Consider the following 27,385-nt stretch of genomic DNA (forward strand, 5'->3'; position numbering starts at 1 on the left):
ACAATAACAATGACAGGAACAGTAACGGCTCCCATGTTTTCCCTCTATTTTGTGCCAGGCACTAGCTCGGCACTTTGCATTGGGCCCTTTAGTCCTCACAGAAACCCCAGGAAGGGAGGTGGTAGTATTATTCCTATTTTACAGAGAAGTAAAGTAAGTCTTAGAAGCCTGTGCCCAAGGCTGCACAGCTTGGCAGTGGCAGAACTGGGATTCCAGATTCTTCCGTGGCCCGAGCGCAGCGTCTCCGCGCGTCTTTAGCGCTGCCTTGCTCACAGCAATGGAGAACTGCTCTTCTGTAGCATTCCTTGCAAGTACCATGGGCATCGTGTCTGGTGTGAACATGGACCTGAGCCTGTGGAGCTGGACAGTGACTGGTGAGGGAGCGGGGAGTCGGGGGACAGGCAGATGACTCTAGTGAGCCCCACGGAATCAGGGGGGCGTCTGAAGGGCCAGTCCTTCCCCAGCCCCTGCACAAGTACAAGCTGCCCCTCTCTGCCTCCTCTCCAGAATCCACTCTTGGAAAGCATTTGGGTAATTACAGCTTCCATTTCTGCTTTGGTTGTTGGTTTTAGTGTATTAATTATCTGCCATGTCAAGAGATTTCCCTGATCCTCTGCACTCTTGTCCTGTCCTCCCAGGAGCTGTGTCACCCAGTGTGACAAGTCAGGGTAGCTCTGTGATTTCCGTCTCTGCTGAGTCACGTGGAAGTTAAGCACCCCCCCACACACACACAACCTCTCTGACTTGCCCTCCGCTTTCTTCCTCACGAGAAGCTCGGGTGACTACATGACCAAGTCCTCTACCCTCAATGGTAGGTGGAGATGGCGGCGGGGAGCAAGGGAAGGAAGGAGGAATGAACTAGTTTTGATGAAAAGAATTCTCCTTGACTTGGAGTGAAACGCTCGTTTGCTTTTCACTGCGTATTTTGCTCACATCTGCATGAGCAATTACTCATCCTGAGAGATAATCTCTCCCCTGGTATTTGCTTCTTTTTGCAGGACTCTAACACTGCTTATATCTTATGTGAGCTCCTTGTAACTGAAGGACATTTCTCTTTTATTCCCGAAACATTGCTGGCCAAAGAGTCTTAGAGCCTTTCAGGCATCCTGCTTATACTCCTGACTCCCCAGGACTGCCAGGCGCCCTGACTGGTGCTGCCCGCTGCCCTCAGGTGGAAGAACCGGGTGCTGAGACAGGGAACAGAGCGTCACTCGAGCCGGAGTGCCTTGCCCGCAGGGAGTGATACTGGAACAGATCCCCGCACATAATAAGTGCTCAATAAGTAGTCACCGAGTGGAATGAGATCAGTTCCTGGTCGGGTACAAATATTCGTTGAAATAATGAATAAATGACTATCTTCCATGGGGAAAGAATTCCAGTCTCTGGAGAGCTTGCGTCATTTGAACCTCCAGAGGGGATGTGGGCCGGATGAAGTAGGGAGGCGGCCACAAGCAGGGGAGCAGATGTTTGATCCAAGCCCTCCAGCCAAGGAGACCGGCACTGTGCCTGTGGGAACTTGGATGCTCTGACCTCAGGGAAGCTTGTGAGAGCAGAGGGGGCCGGGGCTAGTGCGACTCCAGGGGCGTTCTCGGCTCCTGCTGGCCCACTTGTCTGTGCCAGCCCCCAGCTCTGACGACTTTAACGGCCCAGCAATTATCTCCTGATCAAGGCAGGCACGGGTGTGTGTGGAAATCACTTTTTAGTAGCAAATACTTTTTTTGGAAAAAGCCCCAGTAAGCTGCCTGCTTTCTCTCAAGCGTTCAAAGGATACCAGAGGACTGACAGGCTCATTTAATCGGATTAATAGGAAAAGTGTCCCCAGCGCAGGGGGAAGTGTGTTACAGTGAATCATCAGAACTGGAGCTCCAGCTCCAGCATGTGAGTGAAAATGCTCTCCGTGAGCGCTGAGGAGTCCCACAGGGGAAGGGAACATGCTTCTTTTCAGGTCCCAGGAGGCCTGCTCCTTACTTCTCTGAGGAAGGCTCTTCGTCTCATCCAGATAAGGGCTGCACTCTCAGGAGAACAGACACAACCAAATGGGACGTGGGTGTCTCTTCCTCAGGTTTCCACACAGCCACCCCCCCTCTCTGGCCATTCAGGAGAAAGGACCCTGGAGTTAAGATCTTAGGACATACAGGTTCACCTAAGTCCATCACGAGACGCCCCTTAGGTCCAGCAGTAGGACCGCAGGTTTTCCCTGGCCACAAATTTAAAATTATGTTCCCTCTCAGCTGTCAAGGCAACCAGGAATCCAGACTTTTTTAGTAGGGCCTACTACAGAGCTGGATACCTTGGATACCAACTAGCTGGGTCAGGGACCTACCTTCTGTTTCCTTATCTACACGAAGGGCAGCTCTGGCGATGTGATGTCTGAGGCCTCCCAGGAGCTGTAACATTCTTCATCCTGTACCAACCAGCTCCTTAATTATTCTCATATTGTTTCCCTACCCCGTGTTCTTTGGCAATGACCCTGTCTGGGGCGTGAATTGAGATGTCCATGCCATACCCAAATGTATATTTCCCACAGTTGTGTCTCAGCCTGATGCTCTCTTCCTCCCGTCTGTCCCCGTTCAGATCACTCTCAGGTCTCATCAGAACCTTGGAGCTCCAGGCATTTGCTTATTCAGTACTGTTTATCAGATACCTACAGAGTGCGAGGTACTGGGTGAACAGTACAGTGCCAACAAAACAGCCACGGTCCCTGCTTTTTGGGGATCTTATACTTTTATAGGGAGACATAGTAAATAAAGAAATATATAACTGCAAATTGTAATATGGGTTATGAAAGATGAACAGGGGTTGACCGAATTTCATTTGGGTGGTGAAAAAAGGCTGCTCTAAGGAAGTAGTATTTGATCTGAGACCTGAAAAAGAAGTTAGCTGGGCCATGAGCCATAGAGAGTCCTCCAGGTGGAGGGAAGAGCAAACGCAAAGACGTTGGCCGCAGGGAAGGGCCGTATAGACCATCAGAGCTTAGTGTGTCCAAAGAACGGAAGAAATCAGCACGTCTGGAACATAGTCATGAGGGAGGGGCATGCGATGAGGCTGGAGGAGGGATGGATTTGTGAAGATAATGCCGGCTACTAGAGCAGACCGAAACTAGGTGCTAACCCAGGTCACACAGGCACTCATTCCATGTAGAGAACAAAATGGGTATTCCTGAGCACCAAACAGCTCTTGTCCAAGTGGTATTTGGGGAACCACGGCTTCTTCCATCTCGTGGCCCTGCCATGTTTAATGAGCCGCCAAGGCCGGTCTGCTCGTCTGCATGGAAGGTTGTGCACAGGAGACTTTTCTGGGCCCAGGGCTGCCTGGGAGTATGCCGGCACAACCTAATGGCAAGGGGGACCACGAAACGCCGTGGGACTGTGATCCATGGGAGGAGACAAAGCAGGTGAGGCAGGCCCTGTGTGCCATGCGACAGAAGTTAGGTGAGCTGGGAGCACACCTGCCATAAATCCCTCACCGCGTCTACACCGACATGTCCGATTGCTCATGTCTCACAGTGTGTCTAAACCTAGTTCACCATCCCCCTCAAAAAGCAGCCTCGCCCTCACTTTCTTCTTTCAGTGGTGCCATTCCAGACCTAAGAGTCACCTTTTTTCCTGCCCTGTTGGTCACCGAGGCTTTCACTCTACCTCCCAGTTTCAGTTCCTGCCCGTTGAGGCTCTTTGATGGGTCTTCTGCTGTCCTGACCCAGCATGCTCATGTGCAGTGTGGACTGTCCTCTCCCAGTGACAGTCTTTCCCAGCTGTGATGTTTTCCCAGTCTCGAGTCATCTGAGAAACTTAATAATCACATCATATGAGCTTGGAGATGAAGCTTTCTAAAAATGTGCCTTTCGTTTCTGCTCAAAAAGTTGTGACTGGTTTCCAGTTACCTGCTGAAAAAAGTTCTCACTTCTGTAGTTTGGGAGAAGTGATTGGACCCATCCTTTCCAAACTGTTCTTACTGTGTCCCCCCCTGCAGCCAGCCAGGATGCCTGACTGTCCTCCAGAGTCAGCACAGATTTAGCGACTCCTGCCTCGTGCTCTTCCCCTCTGCCTGGGGCACCCTCTTCCCCTCCGTCCACCTCCCTGAATCCTACCAGTCCTTCATTGCCAGCCCTGGTTCCCAAGTCTCACCTCTCCCGGGAAGCTTTCTCTGGAAGCGGTCTCTGGAAGCTGTGTCTGGAATTCTCTGCCACTCCCCACAGTCCTTTGCACAATGGCTTGCAAATGCTTGGTGCTCAATTAATGCTTAAATTATTTCAGTTATGTGCCACTCCTTTGGCACTCGTCACATATTGCCTTTTATTGACATCTGTCTTCCAGTTAACTATAAACTTCCTAAGTAAAGATACTTTCTCCATATCTAACATTGTACCCTGGCACATCCTCAAAAAACCTAATTAATTAATGCTTTTCTGTAATTCCTGTGACACCTTGCACAGTTCCTTCCACATAGCACGTGCTCAAAACATTCTTGTTGGTTTCTTCTTGTTTTCATACATGATACCTTCGTAAATGCAGAGCTTCAGTTGGCTCAGGGGGAATGCTTTTGCTGGGAATTCCAGCCCCATAGAGAGACCATCGGGCAAAATATTGGGTGGGGAGTCAAGATTGCCAGTGACTATCTAGCCCTCTGTAGACAGCTTCCTGTTTTGCTTCTGCCCAGCTCTAGGTTTGTCATGGAGTGTTGAGCTGCAAATACTCCTACTTCCCATTTACAATGCTCCTTTTCCAAAAAGGAAGAAGAAGAAGGAAAAGAAGAAGAAGAAGGTGTAAGGGGGGTAGGAGTTGCCCTGGGTATCTTTTTAAATTTTCCATGTGACACATTATACTAGAGCCAGAAGACAGCATTGAAGCAATCAGCCGTATTTTCAGAATTTACTCTGGCTCTGTGGGGTTTCGTTCGCCTAGACTACCATCCTGCAGTAGATGAGCCCCCCGATATGATAGGAGGCCCCTCCATTCCATTTCCAAATCTACCTGATCCTCAACATTCTTGAGTCAGATAGAAAATTCAGTTCTGTCTTGTTTTTCTCTGTATCTTAATTGGTTTTCCATATGCAGGTCTCAGAAGTGGGGCTTAGCTCTGCCCATCATCCCTTAATGTGAGCGGACTAACACTGGTACCGGGGAAAGAGAAGTGACAGCAATGCTTAGCGGCAAGTCCCTCCCACCTGCTTCAGGCTTCAGGTAGAGAGCAGATGACCGATAGGGAGAGAGTGTCTCTCCAGATTGGGATGGCCAGCACCGGGTCAGATGCTGCCCCTTCTGTGAGCTACTTCCTGAATGTGTGTGGGGTTCCTGGTGGCCAGCACTCTTCAGGAAGGACGTTTGGGATAATGGGTGTGACTGTTAGCACCGGGTTTTTAGGGAGAACACTGGGGCTTCGGGAATCCCGGGATGTCTGCCTATTGGAATCCCGAGTCAAGCTGCCAGCTTCAAACCAGCATCTGCAAATTCGTGAGCGTTGAAGGCGGGTGCTCTCTGGAACCAGATCTTCCCAAGTAGGTCTGAGGAGTTGGTGGCAGCTCTTTGACCCTTCGTTCTCACTAAATCAGTTGCAGAGCAAAGACCCCCATCTTTGCTTACCTTCTCACATGCGCTTCTAGTTTTCCTTGGAAAGAGAGACTGTGTTCTGAGTGCTGGCTCATGGGAGACCCTGATAGCCTCAAAATATAAAACATCCTTCGTTTCAACCGGGCTGCTGCCAAGAACGAGGGGAGGCTAGAGAGAGCTGTCTCAAATGTTTGCTTTTTTGCCTTTGGCAGGCAGCACCTTGTGGTCCTCATTTGGGTGATTACAGGGTTTGTATAACATGCGGGGCTTTGGGCTGTGGAGGAGCAGGGCTGTGGAGGGCTGTCCTCGGAAGAATGCCAACTGGCTTGAGCTTTCTGCGCTGTAATTGTTGGCACTGCCGCCCCAGCCTGAGCTCCCGGGGTCAGGAAGGGCAGCATCACCCACCTGCCCAGAGAGGCCAGGCCCACTTGACAGCCATCACAGGCTGATTCCATGGGCAGGGCCCCCTTTCCAAAGTAAGTATTAAATTAGCATTTTTTTCTTCCTTATCCAAAAAAATGTGCTCAGAGCCTAGACACGTCTTTCCTGCACACTGGAATATGAACAGTACAACACAGGAAGAGAGAGGCCTTCAGCAAGGCATTTTGGACCATGAGGCTTTGCGGTTGGGATTTCACTAGATGCCATGTGGGGGGGCGGGGGAGGCTTTCTCCTTTCATCCCCCGCCAGAAAACAGACAATCCAGCCTGGTTCATGCTCATCATCTTAATCACAAGCTGAAGAGGAATATTTTTGGTTAGTTTCCCTTTTTTTATATATACACAGTGCCTATTTATAGCTGTTTGCTAACGGACTCTACCAATTACTTTAAAAACTTGTATTTAGAGAGAACCAAACACGTGAATGCAGAGCAGAGCCATAGTTCTGCCTTGGATTAGCCTGTTGTGGGGCAGGTCAAAATAGAGACGGTAGTTGGCACATGATGACGTCAGAACTGGACATGATCATCTGTTATGACTTTAATTGGGGGATGATTAGAGAAAAGGCCTGCTCTTCTGTCTTGTCTGTGTTATTACAAGCTTGCTGGATCCCGTGTGCATGTTTATTCTGGGCACTGTGTGTTGCAAGCCCAGTGCAACTGCTGTCTCCACAGTCATCTCTGACATCCTCTTTGCCACATCCAGTGCTCTTTCCCTGCGTTCTCGGACTTTCCTTCTCTCTGACAGTAACCATTTCCTCCATGGAATATTTCCTGTGGCTTCTGAGGCATTTTTCCAGTCTCACTCCTCTTCCTCAGTCTTTCCGCGGCTCCTCCCCTCTGCTTTGCCTTTCAAATGTTGGTTCTCTCCAGGGTTCCACACTCCACCCCTTTGTCTTCTCATTCCACATGTTTCTACCACTGTCACTACAACAGGAGGATGTGGAGATAAGGCACCCAGCTTGGGGGGGGTCCGGGATTTGGCCATGTGTAGGCTACATGAGGGAGGAGCTTTCTTTTTTTTTTTTTTTTTAAGATTTTATTTATTTTATTTTTGAGACACAGAGAGAGAGAGTGAATCTGTACAAGCAGGGGGAGCAGCAGACAGAGGGAGAAGCAGGCTCCCCACTGAGCAGGCAGCCCGATGTGGGGCTCGATCCCAGGACCCTGAGATCATGACCTGAGCCGAAGGCAGTTGCTTAACTGACTGAGCCAACCAGGCGCCCCTGAAGAGGAGCTTTCTATAAAGCTTCTTATGGGCAGATACACAGGATTTCTCTGCCTGCCACCTCTACCCCTCCCCCTGGGCACAGGCTGAAGAAAGGCACGGTGGCTCATGGGGACCCCGGAAAGGAGGTGGAGCCAGAGAGAGTACCTGTACTGTTGTCCAGGGGTGGAGGGGGGAGGGGCAAGCTGAAGCGGTTGAGGCTGTTTTGATGATGAAGGCCAGAAATAGAAGAGGGATGTCCAATTCCCTATCTACAAATGCAGGATTGCAAGATGATTGAGGTGCAGCACGTGTGTTTGAGGCCAGACGGCTGGGCTCCGGCCCCATGGTGGCCTGGGCAGGTCAGCCTGGGTTAGAGGCACGGGCAGTTGGACAGAATGAAGAGCCATCTGGGTAGGAGATAAGATTTTGGAGCCTAGAATACCCAGAGGAGTGTTGAGAATTGAACTCTAAAACATTTTAGAGATGAACAGAGAAAGAAGAAAAAGCAAAGGAGGCTAAAAAGCAGTCTCAGGTAGAAATAAGAACCAGCCCTGATCGAGCACTCTCTCTGTGCCAGGCATTGTGCTTAAGTGCTTTGCATGCATGTCCTCATTTAGAGACTGAAAAGGAGGAAGACGTCATAAGGAGAAGAAAATTTCAAGAAGACAGACACGCCCCCCTCCCTGGATCATCTCTGTCACACTTTATCTGTCCTGTTCATCCTGTCCTTTAGAGCCCAGCTCAGTGAGCACTGCTTTCCTGATCCTTCCAGGCAGTTTGTATCTCCTCTGGAATCACCTGGCACTTTGTACATTTTATTCACTCAGCCCACAAATGTTTATTCTCCTGTTTTAGAGTTTATGGTGTTTAATGACATTATTTTATTACTATCTTCTGGACTCTAGTTTATTCATTCTAAAGACTTAGGATCTAGCACGTGGAGTGATCACCAAAATAAATATTTGTTTAATAGGCAAATGAATCAGCAATATAAAATAGTACATTTATTCAAGATTCGGTTTGAACCAAAGTATGAGAAGCTCTCTCGACAACACGTTTCGGATAGATATTGCTACACTTCCTGGGACAGTCGGGGGCTGAGGATTCACTGAATGCTGGTTTCCTGTTGTTTGGGTTTCCAGTGCCCCATTGACACTCGGATGCTAGATATTAACCCACTGTTGGAGTTCCCTCTAACCCAGGCACACACACTCTCTGAATACTCATTATGCATAATTCAATAATGATTAACACTTGAACTCTGTCTAGGCTGAGCAAGCCACATCAAAACTCCTTTTTCATTAGGACTTTTAAAATATCAAATATGGACTGAATGAATAAGTGTTGGAGAAACTGACTTTGTAAACTGAAAATTGTATAAGCCCAGATTCATTTGAAATATGTCATGTGGAGGGCATATGTAAAAATTATGAGCATTTTGATTTTTCCCTTGTAGGTAATAAATAACATCTGTAATATTCCTGCTCACCTTTTTCTGATTAGCTTTATGTCTGGCATATTTTCCCCAACACTCCTGTTTCGTGTTGCAAGGATTTCGCCAGGGAGAGACAGGATCCTAAAGCAGTGTGGGTGGAACAGAAGACTTGCAGCAATCCAGTGGAAGCCCAGAAAGAAGGGGCAGGATGAGTTTGGTGGCGAACCTTTAATGCTCCTCAGGCCTCTCCATGTTACCTTTCCCCGGGGCGCACAAGAGCTGCATGGGCCCTAAGGGATGGGAGTACCCCTGAAGGGCAAACGGCACGTGGCCCACAAGCCAGCTCCACCGCACTCCAGGGCTGGCGTGGCTCCCTAGGGCCCCTCGCTCCGCACCTGTGCCCACGTGGGGGCATCCTGCAGATGCTTTCACCCCGGGGTCCGTGGAGCCCGAGGGGTCCTCTGGGAACTGTGACGGCGAATCCAGGTGGAGGTTGGACAACTCTGCTTTTAGCTGTTTTGTATGACGAGGAGCTGCATACCGTTTGTTTGGAGGGAAGCGCCGTGTCAAGACGGTTGCAAGCGTAGTAGGGGCTGCTACTGAAGATGGGGGTTTCGGGTCACTGAAGCTGACAGACAGCCAGGCAGCCGGTGTTGGGCAGGCTGAGCCTGCCAGGAGGCCAGTGCTGAGCTTGCCGGGCTCAGGGCGCTGTAGTTAAGTCCTGAGGTGACTGTGGGCGTGTCGGGTGAGCCCAGTGGACCGCCAGAAGTGGGAATCCCTGATCTATTTCACCCTGTTTTCACAATGTTAACCAGACATCTCGTTTAGCATACATAACTTAGGTGGTATTGCCATGTTGTTTTTTTTCCACACAATTTTCTTTTTTCATTCATTTTAAAACCACTTTATTATTTTTTTAAAGATTTTTATTTTTTTGAAAGAGATAGAGAGAGTGCACGTGCGCGCAAGGGGCAGAGACAGAGGGAGAGGGAGAGGGACAAGCAGACTCCACACTGAGCACAGAGCCTGACTCGGGGCTCGATCTCATGACCCTGAGATCATGACCTGAGCCGAAATCAAGAGTCAGATGCTGAGCTGCCCACATGCCCTTTCCTGAGAGAAACCACTTTATTAAGATATGATTGACATACAAAAAGCTGTGCATATTTAATATTTACAACTTGATGAGTTTTGAGACCGTTGCCACAATCTGTGTCATATACAAACTCCAGAAGTTTCCTTACACCCTGTTATTATTATTTTCTTATGTGTATATGTGTATATAGGTGTGATAAGAACACTTAACATAAGATCTATCCTCTTAGCAAGTTTTTAAAGACACAATATAATATTAACTGTGGTCACTGTGCTCTACAGTAGAATTCTAGGACTTATTCATCTTACATAACTGAAACTCTGTGCGCTTTCACTACCCCATTTCCCCGTTCCCTCGTCCCCACGGTTTTCTAATAATATCTCGTTCCTGTGGTAGCTGGTCCAGGTTTCACGGTTGTTATAGGTTTGGGCAGCTGACCATACCTTGATTTTGATGGCTGTCAATCAAAGGCCATAGGTTGAACCTAAATTGAAGTGATTTATTTCAATTGGTCAATTAGTTTATCCATGTACCCAGTCGTATGGCAACTGCTGTGGGAATTCAAGAGACTTGTATTTTTATACTTACAATGAATGCAAAGAATGCTCACCACCCCCAGGATCTCATTCCATCCTCACAATTGTCCTGTGAGGTAGGCATTATTTTTCTCCTCATTTTACATATAGGAAAACAGGAATTCAGAGTGGCTAAATGACTTAATGGATTATTCATTCTACAGGCTATTAAAATGCACAGTGGTTTCTCAGGGTTCCTTCTCAGAACTAGCAAGTAATAGTAATAGTATAAGGAATGCTGCTGGTAAATTCCTAACCATTCTGTAAACCCCAGCTTGCAAGCTGCCGGAGCCATACCTACGGCCAGTAGGGGCTGTTTCCATCTCTGAAAATTGAGTAAAAGTTTCAGTAAAGCAGCAGCTCAGAGTGTGGGGTTCTAGCTCTTGTTTTCTTGGGAACTATTTTTAGAGAAAAACTTCTATTTTTAGATCTAGACTGACTTTCAAAACAAGAGTCAAGGCAACAATGAACACATTTGCATCTGGGTACATAAGTCCTTACCAGACAGCGAGATGAGAGGCAGCTGTGGCCTGAGCCCACAGTTTCCAGGACATGTCAAGCCATGAGCAGACTAGAGATCTGACCCACATGTGCGCCCAGAGCACCCATCCAGATGGAGCCCAAATGCGCTGAGGGGGACGCTCAGGCCGTGGGCAGTGGAGCTCAGACCAGCTGACACAGTAAGGACCTCAGTGACTTGAACTGCCCTTTGATTTGGGGCTCCTTTGAACTTTTCTTGGATTGAGCCATGAGGAAATTGGCCAGCCAGTCAAATGTTGAGCATAAACAAAACTTTGGTGTTTTAATAGCGAGGCACATTTGGCTCATGTAATAAACTAACACATTTGCCTGTTCATTAAAAAAGACAACCTGACAGGATTCCATATTTAAAAATACCTTGATCACCAAATATCTGGGAAAGCTGGGGTTTTCCCCACTTAGCCCAAGTGAGTACGTTTTGCTCAAAGTACAAGTGCATATGCTGTAAAAGTCCAAAGATGGCCTCCCAACATCAAGAGAATAAAATGGGTCATTAGAGGTAGAATAAACTTTTAGGCTGGTCTTTGTAAATTATAAACGTGATCAAAAACAGAAAGGGCTCAGTAGAAATGAAGGACAGCCCATGCAGCAGGGCAGAAAAGGGACTAAAGCCTAAAGTAGCAAATTAAAGCTTCACTATTAATGCTTTCTCCCCCTAACCCTGTTCAAACTCCAGAACATATGTGTAGGGGAGCAAATATAGGTCCTTTCCGGACCCAGACCGGAGGGCGTGGTTTGTTTGGTTAGGATTTTAGCTTAGGGTGTCTTTTTTTTTTTTTTTTTTTTCTGGTATAATAATGACTTCTGCCTACTTTTCTCCTCTTTATAAGGTCTTCAGTAAAAGAGGATATAAAAGAAAAAACCTATCTTATATTGGTAATAGCTACCATTCGGTGACCATCATTACTAGCCATTATTACCTATTTCATAGAGTTCTTGCAAGGATTAAATGAGTTAATATACATAGAACACTTAACACAGCATTCTGTAAGCATGTAGTGAGTGCTTCTAAGTATGAGCATTATTACCTTTAATGTTGACAATGGTAATACAACATACCAGATACTGTGCTAAGCACTGGATATGCCTTCTCTCACCTGCTATTACTATATTACCTTTATATAGTAAACTGAGGCATGGGGAGTTAGGAGAGTTGCCCAAGATTGCACAACTCATATGAAAACCATTTATTGTGCATTTACTATATCCCGGACCCGGATGTAGTGCTAATGAGCGTTTTCAATGTATCCGCACATTTAGGCCACACAACAGTCCTGTGAAATAGATGATATTATCCTCATTTTGCAGATGAGGGAATGTAGGTCTAGGGAGATCAGCTAACCCCTAAGCTCACACAGCCAGTGAATAATGGAGCTGAGATTTGAAGCCAAGAAATCCTGCTCCAGAAGGGCCCGCTGTGTCCTGCCGTGCACTGTGGCCTTCTGGGAGACGGGTGGGCAGGGGCCTCACTGCAATCACAGGCCCTCTCCTCCTCCTGATTATCATCCCTTGCTGTACTTTCCTGCAGACTCACAACATTAACTCTTCCCAAGCCGCATTCTCCAGCCACACCCAACGCATACTTGAACAACATCCCAGAGAAGAAGAGACCCAGACCATCCCCTTCACCCGTGCACTGATGCCTGGGACTCCTCCCTACCCTGCCTTATTTTCTCTAGCCATGAAAACTTTGTTTTCTACGAACTTTCCTCTTATTTGCAAGTCAGCTAACATGTTTATTTTATTTAAGCCTTGTACAGTTAAAAGCCTCAAGGGTTATACACCAAAATGTTAACAGCAGCTAATAAATTTAGAGATAGTTTAAATTTTCCTGTTCATACGTTTTGTGTTTCCAACTTACATACAAGAAACATATAAATTACGTAGAAGAATAATGTATTTTATAAAATAGAGTCCTAGGCTGTATTGGACGGTGTTTCCAAAGAGTGATGAGGATGCATTCATTATACAGTCAAGAGAACAAGGTTGCCTTTCATGAACACCAGAAGATCAGAAGTATCCCCTGGCACTGCTCAGTCCCTTTCCCATTGGATGAGTCCATCACCCACCACTAATTAGTATCTTTCCAATTGTCATTTAGCTGCAGACCCTTTTTTCAAACAAAAATGTAGAGAAGTATAATATATTTAGCAAACACTACACATTCTTCCTTAAGGGTTAACCAACACTGAGGGAAATGAAGACAGGGAACTGGACCCTGCCCCTAACTCACTATCCCATCTAAAGACAACTCCTGAGGTGCTTCTGGAACCCCTTCTGGCTCTGGAGAACACATTCTCCACTGAAAACCATGGACCCACCTCATTCTAGAAGCTCGAACTCCTTCAGGTTTCCAGAGGTTGCTCAGATAAGGAGCTCTAGAAGTTTACTACAGATTATGTAAGATAATGATTTCCTTCATTTGCCCGAAAATGTTTTGCTCATCTCCTTTTTTATATCCAACATCAGTACCATGACTGGCGCATCTTATAACTGAGTATGTCTGGCCAGAAAGCTCTATCTCAGAGGTGGCTGTCAGCTCCAAAGGAAAGGAGAAAGATTTTTTATGTTGTTCTTCTCTTTGAACCCCTAATTTCTGCCCAGAGGTTAGCAAATCCAGTGTCCTTTTCTCCTCTGTCCAGCAGCTTGCATGACTCTCGGAATATGCTAAGAACCGTTGAAGTTTACACTCTAAAGGGGTGAATTGTGTCATATGTGAATTATATCTTAATAAAGGTCTTAGAAAAAGAAGTTTAATTTTAAAAAATACTTAAATTCCTCTTGTGCCTCCCTGTTGATGAGAAGAAAAGGGACAGTTCCTCAGGCTGGCTTTTCACCCTTCCTGAGGCTGTTTCACGCCTGTACCAGCCACGTGGCCTAAGCCTCCAGCAGCACTTGCCTCCCTGTCCTTCAGAGGCTCTCCATCACTGAGACTGCTTCTCTTATTCTTTGGGCTCAAAGTACCTTCTTCACCTCCTGTTTGTCCAATTTGCAGTCATCTGCTGTTTCAGCAGTGCTCGTCATTGATGTGCCTGGGCACTGGGTAAGGCCTTGGGGTTATAGGGCTAAATCAGACCCAGGCCGTACCTTACATTGTGTTATGCTGGAAGAGGGGTGGAGTGGTGGATAACAAAAACGTGCATCCTTCAGGTCCTGCCTAAAGTCCCGCTTTCTTCATCTATCTTCCTGTGTGCCTCGGCCTGTATCGACTTCTTCCTACTGTGATCTTTTATAATATTTACTGTCTGGCCTTAATGATATTCTTCCTGATGTTGTTTATTCAACCAGTTTATGTGTAATATCTTCCTAACTCATTTGTATGATTGCAAATACACAGCTCCCTTGCATATGGTTTTCTATTGCAGCAGTAACGAATTATCACAAAGTTTGTGGCTTAAAAGAACACAGACATATTGTCTGACAGTTTTGTTGGTCAAAAGGGCGATATGGGTCTCACAGGGCTAAGGTCAAGGTTTCAGCAGTGCTATATTCCCTTCCAGAGTGTCTAGTACAGAATCCATTTCCTTTGCCTTTTCCAGGCTCTGGGGCCTCTCACATTCCTTAGCTCATGGCCGCTCCTCCACCTGCTAAGTCAGCAACACTGCCTCTCGGACCCATCTCCCTCTGACCAAAGTCAGGAAAGAGTCCCTGCTTTTATGGACGCATGGTTAGACTGGGCCCACTCCAATGATAGGAGATAACCTCCACATTTCAGGTCCTTACCCTGAGACATATGTGCAAAGTTTCTTTTGCCTCTCTAAGGTAACATACCACAGGTTCCAGGGAAGCTAGGACATGGACATCTTTGGGAGTCACTATCTTGCCTTTCACCCTGTTTTATACTTCTTTGTATTGCATATGAGATGGATGGAAAAAGAAAATATGCAAACACTAACAACAATGACGACAGCTAGTAATCTGTACATCAGAGTAGACTAAAGGGGGAAGGGGTTGTTGGAAATAAAGAGAGGCCTCTCAAAATTATAAAAGGAGGAATCAGCCAGAAAATTATAATGTTTCCAAATGGGTAAGCACTTAATAATATAGTCTCAAAAAATAACAAAGCTTGGGGGAGAAATAAACAAATTCTCAGTCGCAGTAAGAAATTTTCTACATAATTCTCTCAGTAACTATTAGAACAAGCAAACAAACCAAAAAGTCAGGAGAGACGTAAAACATTTGAACAGCATAGTTAACAAATTATGATATATATGGATCACTGCACCGAACAACTTGAGAATACACGTTTTGTTTTGTTGTTTTAAGTGAGAATGGAACATTATACAGTTGACCACATACTGGGCCATAAAGCAAGTGGAAACACATTTCAAAGGATTTAGATCATATACTGTACATCTGACATGACTCTAGAGTTAGAAGTTTATTTTTTAAAAATCCATGGATCTATTTTCTAATCGTAATGGAATTAAACTGGAATTAGTAACAAAAGGATAACAGGAAATTCTCAAATGTTTGGACATTAAGAGATACACTTTTGAACAATCCATGAGTCAGAAAGGAAATTATAATGAAAATTTGAAAATATTTTGATCTGAATAACAAAGATGCATATTTAAAGCTTACATGATAAAAATAAATTGGTGCTTGGATGAAAATTTATAGTATTAAATGTATATATCAGAAATGAAAAAGTACTGAAAATTAATTACTTAGGAAGCTATAAATACAAGAGCAAATTAAGGGGCGCCTGGGTGGCTCAGTCAGTTAAGCATCTGACTCTTGATTTCAGCTCAGGTCATGATCTCAGTCATGAGATCGAGCCCCAAGTTGGGTTCTGTGCTGGTGTGGAGACTGCTCAAGATTCTCTCTCCTTGCTCCTTCTCTCTACCCACTACATCCTCTCTCTCAAAAAAAGAAGAGCAAATTAAGCCAAAAGGAAACAGAGGGAAGGAAATAATAAAGAGAAGAGGCAAATTTATGAAATAGAAAACAACATACTACAGAGAGGGACTGCTAGGTAAAATGTTGGTTTGAAAAGACTAATAAAGTCAATTAACCTTTAACAAAATTTATCATGGGAAAAAAAGTGGAAAATACACACTGCCAGCGTCAGGAATGAGAAGATATTACTACAGATGCTACAGACATTAAAAGATAATACAGGGATAAAAATTTGTATGAACTAAACAAATTCCCAATACACTTTACCAAACTAAGAAAAAGAGAAGTAGAGGATCTGAAGAGTTTTATATCTGTTAAAGAAATTAAATTAATAAATAACCTGCCCACAAAGAAAATTCTAGGCCCCCATTGTTTTACAAATGAACTCTTGCAAATATTTAGCAAGTAACATCCATCTTACACAAACTCTTCAGGGAACACTTCCAGTTCCTTTTATAGGACCAATATAACCTTGACTCAAAAACATGACAATATTTCAAGAAAAAATTTAATAGAGCAATTTGTCTTAAGCGTAAGTGCAAAAACCCTAAAATAAATGTGAATCCAGGAAATATAATCAATCCCAAACAAAATGTGAATCCAGCAATATATAAAAATGACAAGCTTCATGATGAAAAGGGGTTTATTCCATAAATGCAAGGTTGGTTTAGCATTTAAGAATCAATAAATATAATTCATTGTGTTAAAAGATAAAAGAATAATTATGATATTTTCAGACGCAGAAAAAACATGGTAAAATTTAACATCCATTTATGATTAAAAAATACTTAGTGAATTGGGAGTAGAAAGGATCTTCTTTAATCTGATAAAGCATAGCTACAAAAATTTTATATTGACATCATACTTAACAGTAAAATATTAAAAGCTTTTCACCTGAAATCAGGAATGAGATAGAAATTCTCACTATCACTACTTTTATTCAAATTTATACTAGAGATTTTGTCCAGTGTCATAAGGTAAGAAAAAAAAAACTAAAAGATATAAGATGGGGAGAAGCCAATGTCATTATTTGCAGGTGTCATGATAGGATGCATAGATAATCCAAGGACTCTATAAACAAAGGATTAGAATTAACAAATGAATTTTGCAAAGTCACTGGGAACAAGGTCAATATCTAAAAAAGCCAATTGTATTTTTATATGCAACATCCAGAGTATGAAATAAATTTTTAAATGTTGTTTATAATAGTATTAGAACACATTAACCAACTAGGAGTAAACCTAAGAAAAGACATATAAGACCTCTCCACAGAAAATCATAAACTGTTTTCAAGAGAACATACGGGGATCCACCACACTCATGAGTTGTAAGTCTCAATATTTTAAGACAACAATACCCCCAAATTACTCCCTGGAGTCAATATCATCATAATCAATATCCCAGCAGCTAATTTGTGAAATTTAACAAGTTACTCCTAAAATTTATATTGAAAATGCAAAAGGCCAATAATGATGAAATCAATCTGGAAGAACAACAAAGTTGGGGACTTATACTAGCAGATAGAAGAACATATTATAAATCTACAGTAATTAAAATAGTGTAGTATTAGCATAAGGATAGACAAATAGACCAGTGGGACAGAAGACAAACTCTAGATCTCAGCTGTCCATTGCAGTAGTCACTAGTCACATGTGGCAATTTACATTTAAATTAATTTCCTCAGTTGCACTAACTGCATTTCACATGCCCAGTAGCCACGTGTAGCAAGTGGTTGCTGCAATGGACAGCACAGATAGAGAACATTTCTGTCACTAAAGAAAGTTCTATTGGACCATGCTGCTTCAGAGACAGACTCACCATAAATGGAAATAAGATGTTTGACAAAGGTGTCCCTGAAGATGAGTAGAAAAGAACAGTCTTTTCAACAGTCTTGGTCAGATGATAGCCATCTTTGAAAAATGAATCTCGAGTCCTACCTCACTTCACACACAGCAGTCAATTCCCTGTGGGTTCGGAGTCTAAATGCAAGAGGCTGTGGAACTTTCATGCAAGGGAGTAACATCCAGCAATGGAAATGAATGAAGTGCTGGGAACAGGCTGAACCTCAACACCAAGGGTGAATCTCACAAACATTATGAGATCACTTGGAGCCAGAAATAAAAAAGAACAAGCTGTATGGTTTCTGTTTACATGAAGTTCAAAAGCAGGCAGAAAGAACTCTACTGTTGGATAGCAGCTACCTTTGAGAGGAGGGAGGTGACTGAAGGCTGCCCACACGGGCTTCTGAAGTCCTAGGCATGTCCTGTCTCTTGAGTGGGCTGTGTCTGCAGGAGTGTCCAGTCTTCATCAGCATCTTCTGTGCACTTTTCTCTATGGGTGTTATTTAAAAATGTTTTTTAAAGCAACCCTTGGATTGACATGGAAAAAGAAAGATAATTCTTGCTGACTGAATGATTTTAAAAAATGAAGATTCTGTCTAAAATGTTTAGATAGGCAACAATTTTAAGTCTGAAAGTATCAGGTATAGGGTATGGAGAAAGGGAGATATTACTGGTAGGAGGGCCAATTAACATGTGTTGTAAAGTTGGAAAGGTGTGCACCTTGCAACCAGACAGTTTTGCTTCCAGACACATCCTAGAGAAACTCTTGCTCATGTGCACAAGGAGACATGGGCAACAGTGCTCACTGCAGGAGAGTTTATAATAGGGGAAAAAAAAGAATAATTGAAGTAACCAAAATGCCTAACAGAAAAATGGATAAATAAAATGTGATTTTTTTTTATATAGTGAAGAAACAGTTAAAAGGATTATATATATACGCAAACATAATCACAGAGCTCTAAAAATACTGTAGTGGATGAAAAAAGCAAGTTGCAGAGTATGTTTAACATATATATCGACATTTTTAAAGTATAAAACAGGTCTAGATATTATTCTTTGATGCATGCATATGTCACTCAATTTTTAAATGGCTGCAGGATACACTGGGCACTGAAACCGTGACAGCAGCGGCCTCGGGGTTGCAGGGGGAGGAGACCGAGATTGAGGATGGGGACAAATTGTCACATGGAAACTGTCCCTTCGTTTTCATTGTTCTGTTTCCTTTTTTTTTTTTTTTAAGCAAGCATGACAAAATGTTAACATTCTAGGTGTTGACTTGCAGGGTGTTAGATTATTCCTTGTAATTTTCTCTTTGTTTAATTTCTCAATAAGAAAAAAATAGAGTTGACATAATAGCACCTTCCGTCATTTAGTCTTAGACTTATTTATTGTTTAGGTATTTTATGTTCCTGTTTGTTTTAAGAAAAAAATGCATATAAATATAAGTTTAGCCAAGACATCTAAATTTCCTCTCTTTGTTTATGTTTGCAAAGCATACTTGTTTGATTTAACATTCTCTGGTATCGAAATGTGTCCTTTGTGCAAGCTTGTGAGGAGTAAATCATGAGGGCTCACAGTCCCACCACAGTCTGTGTATTAAGAATGCATTTCCTATGATAGACATCCTCTGCGCCTCGATCTTGGCAAGCATCCGTTTGTATTGGAGCCAAAATATCCACAAGCAGGCAGAAAAACAAGAAGTCAAAAAGATCTGCTGTTTGGTGCTAATGATTTGTTGGTACTTGATTGTGAAGACTGAAGGTCTGAAACCACCGATGTTTATTGGCTCTGTCTCCAGTATGTCCCTCCAGGGTCATTTCCACAAGAATGACTAGAAGAACAGGACCCTGCCTTTTCCCCCACAAACAGTGCTTCCCGCAGGAAGCCCTGGGCAGCAGCACAGGAGGCCGGTTCTGGCAGGGAGGAGGGTCAGAATCTTTATGACAGGATGGTGGACAGATGGGCCAGCCGCCATGGTGGACAGCAGATTGTTCCTGACATAGCACACACACACATAGCTATTAGCCCTTGGGCGGGTGGTCTGGCAGCCTTTGGAAATACACCCAAGGTGATTTGCTGTGACCATGTTTGAAAAGTTGACAGGTAAATGTGGACTGAAAACAGACTAGATATTTTATAGTTAGACCCTAAATCGAGGCTTTTAAACATGCACAGGTATGACTGAGGTGGGGACCTCCATACCTTGTCCTCACAGATAGACCAGGTCTTTTTTTTTTTTTTAAGATTTTATTTATTTATTAGAGAGAGAGAGAGCACAGCGGGGTGAAGGGCAGAGGGCGAGGGAGAAGCAGACTCCCCACTGAGCAGGGAGCCCAACGGGGCTCAATTCCAAGACCCTGGGATCGTGACTTGAGCTGAAGGCAGACGCTTAACCGAATGAGCCACCCAGGCGCCCCCTCCACCAGGGTGTTTAACTAGAGTAGAACTCAGGTCTCGCTTGCTGCACCTTATTCACTCTTCACAAGCAGGCCACAGAGGGAGTTATCCAAAAGAAGGAACTGAGCATGCTCATTTCAGACCTTTTGTCTGTCTAATTTTGGGGCCAGCCTGCCCCCAGGATATATGTAAGCACTCAGGTCTGCTCTCAGCTCTGAGGGAGCCCAGTGGGTGTCCAGCAAGATCAGTGATGAGTGGCTTAGTCTTTCTAAGTCAAGTGTCAGTTAGTAGAAAGGCCTCTCTGCCACAGATCTGAAGCTATCTTCTCTCCAATCAACTTTATCAGTAACAAAGGCAATATTTTTAGCTCCAACCGTCTGGTCTCCACCTTTCAATTGGTTCCAAATTCAAGAAGGTGGGGGAGTAGGTACTATTAATTGCTCCCCTCAAAAACCTAATAGTCAATTAGTATAAGATCCCAAGATGATAAATTAAGGTAACCCAAGAATTTGTATACCAATTCATTCTTACACCCATAATTATCCTGTTTGAATAGTTAACTGAACATTGCTCAGTTACTTTTAGATTTCATCAGTGTGGTTAAACAAATAAATATAGTACTATTGATCGTGGCATGATTGAACTCTCATAGCTTGAGAGAGACTCCATTAAAATGTACATGTTATAATCTATTTCATTATCTACATAGGGATAAGTATATATAGAAAATGTATTCATCTAATCTGATCATTTAACAGCAGAAAGAGGCACATATAGAAGACAGCCTACCCTGCTATAACTGAACACTGTTCTACGTAGGGCCAGCTGTACGTTGGCAGAACAGTGATTTTAAGGATGAATTAATGTTCTAATCTCGTTGGGATTCCCTTTATATTTGTGGTGGTTTATGACTGATGTTTAATGGAACTATAGCTTTCTGTTTATATTTAATAGAAGATTCATTTCTGTGGTGGGATACACATTTACATCCAGAGTTGAATAAAAGCTACCGTTCTACAAGGAGGATATTAAATGTTGATTTATAATGACACATTTCAATAACAGTGACCTAATGCTTCCACACTGTTTCTTCCCAGGTCCTGGGAAGAGCCTGGCTCCAGCAAAGGATGATTCTTCTCGTCCAGAACATTTCTCCTTCAACACGTCTCTCCATGCTGCAATTAGACACAGGAATTGGAAACTTCTCACCGGCTACCCAGGTAGAATGCTGAGCATTTCCCCTCAGAACAGCGAGGAAAATTTTACCAAAGTGACAACTGCCTTTTGCAGAACATACCTCTGGGCTGCTGAATGAGGAATGGTTTGATCTCCTGTCCTGACAAAAGAAGACTGAGAATTAACTGTAGGTGGGGGGTGAAAGGAAGCAATGTCACTCTAATGTGTCATGGAAAATAAGGATTTCAGAGATGTGTGGCTGCCGAGCACAGCACGTCTAGCTAGCAAGGAGAATCTCTGAAAGCTACATCCTCAACCAATTGCGTAGCTGAAGGAGGTGGTTGCTTCCCCTGAGCACATTCTCTAAAAGTAACGTCTTTTACATACTTTTAAAATGTGGGGTGTGATGGCTAAGACTGTGATGCCGTTAAGCAGTGTTTATAATGATGACATTCTTGGCATTTGTGGCCAGACAATTCTTTGTCTGTTAGTGTCCCGTGTATTGCAAGATATCTTAGCTTCCCCGGCCCATGAGCACGATATGCCAGGAGCAGCTCCCCTAAGTCACTCTGACAACTGAAAATTCCCCCGCCCCACCTGCACGCACGCACGCACTTTCCTGGAAGCCCCTGGTTGTGAAGCCCTGAACCATGTCTAGTTAAAGCACCGGAAGTCAGAGACCGAGATAGATGTCGGTACAGCATCAGGGGCCGCGTGTTTGTCATGTGTTCCTGCCCACGTCCCCACTCAGCCCTCTCCCCCAGTCTCCTTACTTGAAGTGCGAACCTGCCTATGATGCTTCTCCCCCAGTAAACTCTTGCATTTCTTTGCCAGGCTGTGGTTGCTGGTTTCCTCCACCGTCTCAAAACAATGTTTCTGTGATACCCTCATCGGACCCACCGACCAAGACCCTCTGGCTCTTTGATATTGACCAGGACCCGGAAGAAAGACACGACCTGTCAAGAGAGCATCCCCATATTGTCAGGCAGCTCCTTTCCCGCCTGCAGTTCTACCACAAACACTCGGTGCCCGTGCACTTCCCGGCGCAGGACCCGCGCTGTGACCCCAAGGGCACTGGGGCCTGGGGCCCGTGGATGTAGGACTTCTGCAGCCCTGGGGAGCCAGACCACCTTTCTGTTACAAGTTGGACTTCAGGCTTTTACTCCTGTACCTCTCGTCTCATTTGCTCTCCCAGCCTGGGTTCCCCTGGCCCTTCTCTTGTTCCTCAACCACGCTGAGGTGTCTCATTGCAACCCCCAGTGCATTTAAAAGCTGATAAAACCTGGAACACTCCTGTTGTTGGCCAGGGTGTGTGTCTAGGGGAGAGGGTGGCTGAGTTCAATCTCTTGTTCCTGAGCCGTGGGACAGCTAGGAACTTGACTTGGAATAGGAGGTTCTCACTGAGTCCTGGAGGCTGGAACAGCTGGCTCTTTTTGCCTCGCAAGTCAGATGTTAGATCTCCCTCTGCCAATAGCTGGGTTTTATTGGAGTGCCTCATGTTTCTTGTAACAAATGTAGGGAGCAGACAGTTTTTAATGGTTCTGTTGGCCAGGGGACTCCCTGTCTGTGAGATATCATGTTCAGGCATTCCATGTGAATAACCCCCCTTGGTTCACCCCTCACTTACTCACCCTGTCACTCATCTCATCATGGAGCATAAGGCCCATTTCATAGTTACGGTCAGCATGGCAATATGCCTGCTTCTTGGTTTTGGTTATTACAATAAAGAAATGTGTTTTTATCCCCAGTTTTTTTTTTTTTTCCCCCAGCCACTGCTCATTTTGTCTAGACTTCCTGCTAACCCCCTCCCCTGTGGTTCTTTTCCTAACCTACTTTTGATTCAGGCATCCTGTGCCTGGGAAGGCTACTTCGCCTCTCCACTCTGAGCACCACTGGTTTTTGGAAGACTGCTGTGCCCTATCTTCCTTTTGCCTCTAACACTGAAGCTAGGGCCCTGCCCAGAGAAGGTGGTCAGGTCTGGCTCTGCAGGCCTGCTCGTGGTGGACAAGAAGTGGCCGAGTGGGTGATGCTCAGGTCTGTGTCATCTGTTTGGTGAAGACTTTTCTAAGTTGCAGAGTTTATTTTCATGATCGTGGCTTTGTCTCATAATGTATTACGAGTTGCATGCTATTCCCTAGCAATTAAGAGAAACCCCAGGAAACAATAATTTTGTCTTGGGATGATGGAAGTGGGCAGTTTGAAAGGAAATGGCCAGCATCTGAGATATTGGGCCTCAGTAAAGCAAAGGAGACCACATCCACGTTTCCCTTATTTTCACTTTTACTGCTTGTGTTGAGGTTCTGGGGTGGGGGAAAGAGGATGCGCAGTTTGACCTGTCAGCCCTTTCGCAGTCCCACTGATGTCCTACTAATGTGAATCTGTCCAGATTAGCTCTCAAGAGTGTCAGACTCAGAGAGCTATGTGCAAAAACTATACTCTTTTTCCCGTGAGCTCCACTGTTTTGTTCACTGCTCATCACCAATGCCTGGATCAGTGCCTGTTACAAAGAAGGCAGTCAGTACTTTTTTTTTTTTTAATGAATGAATGGACAATTGAACAAAAGAGAAAGTCGCACACCATGCAAGTGCAGTGAGCTAAACACATCCTCCAACTGTTGCTTTTCTGTTCTCAAGCTGCCCTCCTGGGGTAGGAACAGAGTCTGCATATCTGGATGGTCACAGATACTCCATAGTGAAGCCATAATGTCCTCTCCAGGTGGGAAAAGGGGAAACACGCCTGCCAAAGATACTCTTATGGCAATAATCCTCCATTCTCTTGTTTGTAGGACACTAGAAACTAAAGCCAGCCAACGATGTGCTATAGGTCCTTGTGTAGCCATCCTTCAATTCAGTAGCAATATTTTCTGGTCACCTCTAATATGTATTGTATTAAAATAAGATGATTGGAAGGAAATGGTGCTAGAACTAAAGACACCTATTATCAACCTCTACCCCACTCCTGGGTTGGCAACCGGTTAAAATGCCATCACCTACCACCCGCACACCTGTGACAGATACTATGAACGAACTGAGCCCAGATGTTCCTCTGGATCCTTCGAATCCCAGTGTCTATTAATACCAGAAGACTAGAGGCCATCACTACATGACACCCGTTCGCCCTCCCTGCTGTGCTCCCGGGGCCGCCCCAGTTCTGTTGGTGGCCAAGTACAACATGGATGTTCTGCACTCAGTGGATTTAAAGGGAGTTGTAAAAACTACTTGTTGTAAAACTTTTATTTGATATTTTATTTTATCCATAATAGAATATATCTCATTAGGTTTCTTTATTCTGTATAAAGATGTGAACAGATTCATATTAATGTTGTTTCTCTCCAAATTTGCTCACCTTTAAAGAAAAGTTTTATTGATTTAATGGTTTTTCTTTGTTACTACATGATTGTTCCAGATCTGGGGAACAAAAAGTTACTTTATCCTTTAAAATGTGTCAGTGGGGAGTTTCCATTTGAGTGATGAAAAGTTCTGAAACTGGACAGTGGTGGTGTTGGCACAACATGCCTCTGAATTGTATACTTTAAAATGGTTAAAATGATAACTTTTATGTGGTTTTGCCACAATTTTTTAACGTGTTGGCCCATTTTATGGTATGTAAATTACATTTCAATAAAACTGTTAAATAAATAAACATAGCAAAAATATCAGAACTGAAAAAAACATGCCAGTCATTTGCCCCAAGAGTGCAAACTATAAAATAAGTTATTGGAGGGAGGTCAGGAGAGGGTAGGAGTGAATATAAAGTGAGAATAAGAGAGTGTGTTTGTTCTCTATTGCTGTATAACAAATTACCGCCCAACTTAGCAGCATAAAACAATAAACATTTATTACTTCCCACTCTCTAGGGGCGTCAGGGCTCTAGGAGTGGCTTAGCTGGGTGGTTCTGGCTCAGGGCCTCTCATGAGATTATAGTCAAGCAGCTGGCCTGGGCTGCAGTCATCTGAAGGCTTGTCCGGGGCCAGCGGATCCCCTTCTGAGATGACTCAGTCACAAGGCTCTTGGTTGGAGGCCTGTGTCCCCCGCCCTGTGGGCTTCCCCACAGGCTGCTTGAATAGCCTCACACATGGCAGGCAACCTCCAGCGGAGCAAGTCGTCGGGAGAGACACAGAGCAAGAGGAGGCTCCCGTGTGCCTTAATGACTCCGCCTCCAAAGGGCTGCCGTGTCACTTCTACCTTTTTGTGCTTCCTTAAAAATGAGTTAGGAAGTCCAGCCTTTACACAAGTGAGGAGAATTAGGTCCTGCCTTTTGAAGGCAGTGTCAGATATGTGGACATACTTGATACCACCATGGACAACAGAGGACAACAGGCAAATGGAGCCCCCTGGGGAATAGATTGTCTGATCAATGCCACATGCATTTATCAAATTCTGGTAGTTGATCAATGCCACATGCATTTATCAAATTCTGGTAGTTGAAGACAGATGGGAGAAAAAGCATCCAACTTTGCTATTTAGTGGTTAGAAGGACCATGGACTAATCATTTAACCCTAATCTACGCCTCGGGGTTTTTTACTGGTAGGATGATGGGTGGGTTGAACTGAGTAGATCCGTTTTGCCCAGAACAATGCCTGACACATAGTATATATTAAATAGATGGTGGTTGACTGACTCTCAGAGGACTGAATTCCAGTGTAAGAATGTGAAATAAAACTGTGCTGGGGCACCTGGGTAGCTCAGTCAGTCAAGCATCCAACTCTTGAATGTGGCTCAGGTCATGATCTCAGAGTTGTCAGATCAAGCCCTATGTCGGGCTCTGCACTCAGCAAGAAGTCTGCTTGAGATTCTTTCTCTCTCCCTCTGCCCCTCCCCCCCCGCCAACTCTCTTAAATAAATCTTAAAAAAAAAAAAAACTGTGCTCAAAATAGCCTGAGACTGTGCTCCATCTTGAAAAACATTCGTTTCCTGAAAATATGATTTAAAAAACTAATTTTTTGAATGCTTACTATATTCCAAGTATTGTACAAGGTGCTTTAAAAGAATTATCTTGTTGCCCAAGGAAAATAAGGGCAATTTTCTTCTTAAGAAAAAAATAAAAGAATTATCTTGTTTAATATAATTTTAAACTAACCAGAGGTAATGTTTATAAAATCTGTTCAATCTTAATTATAAAAGACATACTTGGTTTTCACCCCCTTACATTTTAAAAATATCCAATCTTTATCCAAACATATAATTACTTAAATCAAGAAAATAAGAAGAGGGGCGCCTGGGTGGCTCCGTTGTTAAGCATCCGCCTTTGGCTCAGGTCATGATCCCAGGGTCCTGGGATCAAGCCCCACATCGGGCTCCTGGCACAACAGGAAGCCTGCTTCTCCCTCTCCCACTCCCCCTGCTTGTGTTCCCTCTCTTGCTGTGTCTCTCTCTGTCAGATGAATGAATAAAATCTTAAATAAATAAATAAATAAATGAATAAAAGAATTATTTTGTCTTTTTAAAAAGTTCACCAGAGAAATAACCCAAGTGTCAATCAACAAATGGATAAACAAAATCTATCTATACAATGGAATATTATTCAGCCATAAAAAAGTGGAGTTCTGATACATGCTACAATGTGGATGAACCTTGAAAATATTAAACTACAAAGCCAGACACAAAAGGGTAGATATTATGTGATTCCACTTACATGAAATACCAAAAATAGACAAATTAACAGAGACAGAAAGTAGATTAGAGGTTACCAGGGGCTGAGGGGAAGGAAGAATGGGAGCTATTACTCAATGGATAGAGTTTCTTTTGGGGGGATGGAAACATTTTAGAAATAGTGGTGATGATTGCACAATAGTGTAACTGTAATTTTTTTTAAAGATTTTATTTATTTATTAGAGAGAGTGAGAGAGAGCATGAGAGGGGAGAGGGTCAGAGAGAGAAGCAGACTCCCCGCTGAGCAAGGAGCCTGACGCAGGACTCGATCCTGGGACTCCAGGATCATGACCTGAGCTGAAGGCAGTCACTTAACCAACTGAGCCACCCAGGCGCCCAATGTAACTGTAATTAATGCCGTTAAATCATACACTTAAAGTTGGTTAAAATGGCAAATTTTATATATATAGAAATTTATATAAAGAGAAATGACAAATTTTATACATAGAGAGAGAATTTATATCCTATATATAGAATTCTATATGTAGAATATAAATTCTATATATATATAGAGAGAGAGAGAGAGGAGGGAGAGACAGAGACAGAGAATGGAGTTTAGGTCCTCCAACCTACCAA

General features: G+C 44.0%; 1 protein-coding gene across 1 annotated transcript in view; it reads left to right on the forward strand.

The window, feature by feature from the left end:
* Positions 1–25,872, forward strand: part of ARSB (arylsulfatase B) — a 165,257-nt gene extending 139,385 nt beyond the window's left edge. The window contains exons 7-8 of the mRNA XM_032404133.1: positions 21,079–21,201; positions 21,992–25,872. Of these exons, the coding sequence (XP_032260024.1) occupies positions 21,079–21,201; positions 21,992–22,257 (389 nt within the window). The 3' untranslated portion in view covers positions 22,258–25,872. The remainder of the gene's footprint in view (positions 1–21,078; positions 21,202–21,991) is intronic.
* Positions 25,873–27,385: the final 1,513 nt, after the last annotated feature.

The sequence above is a fragment of the Phoca vitulina genome, unplaced genomic scaffold, assembly GCF_004348235.1.
Source record: "Phoca vitulina isolate PV1807 unplaced genomic scaffold, GSC_HSeal_1.0 scaffold6, whole genome shotgun sequence".
NCBI lineage: Eukaryota > Metazoa > Chordata > Mammalia > Carnivora > Phocidae > Phoca > Phoca vitulina.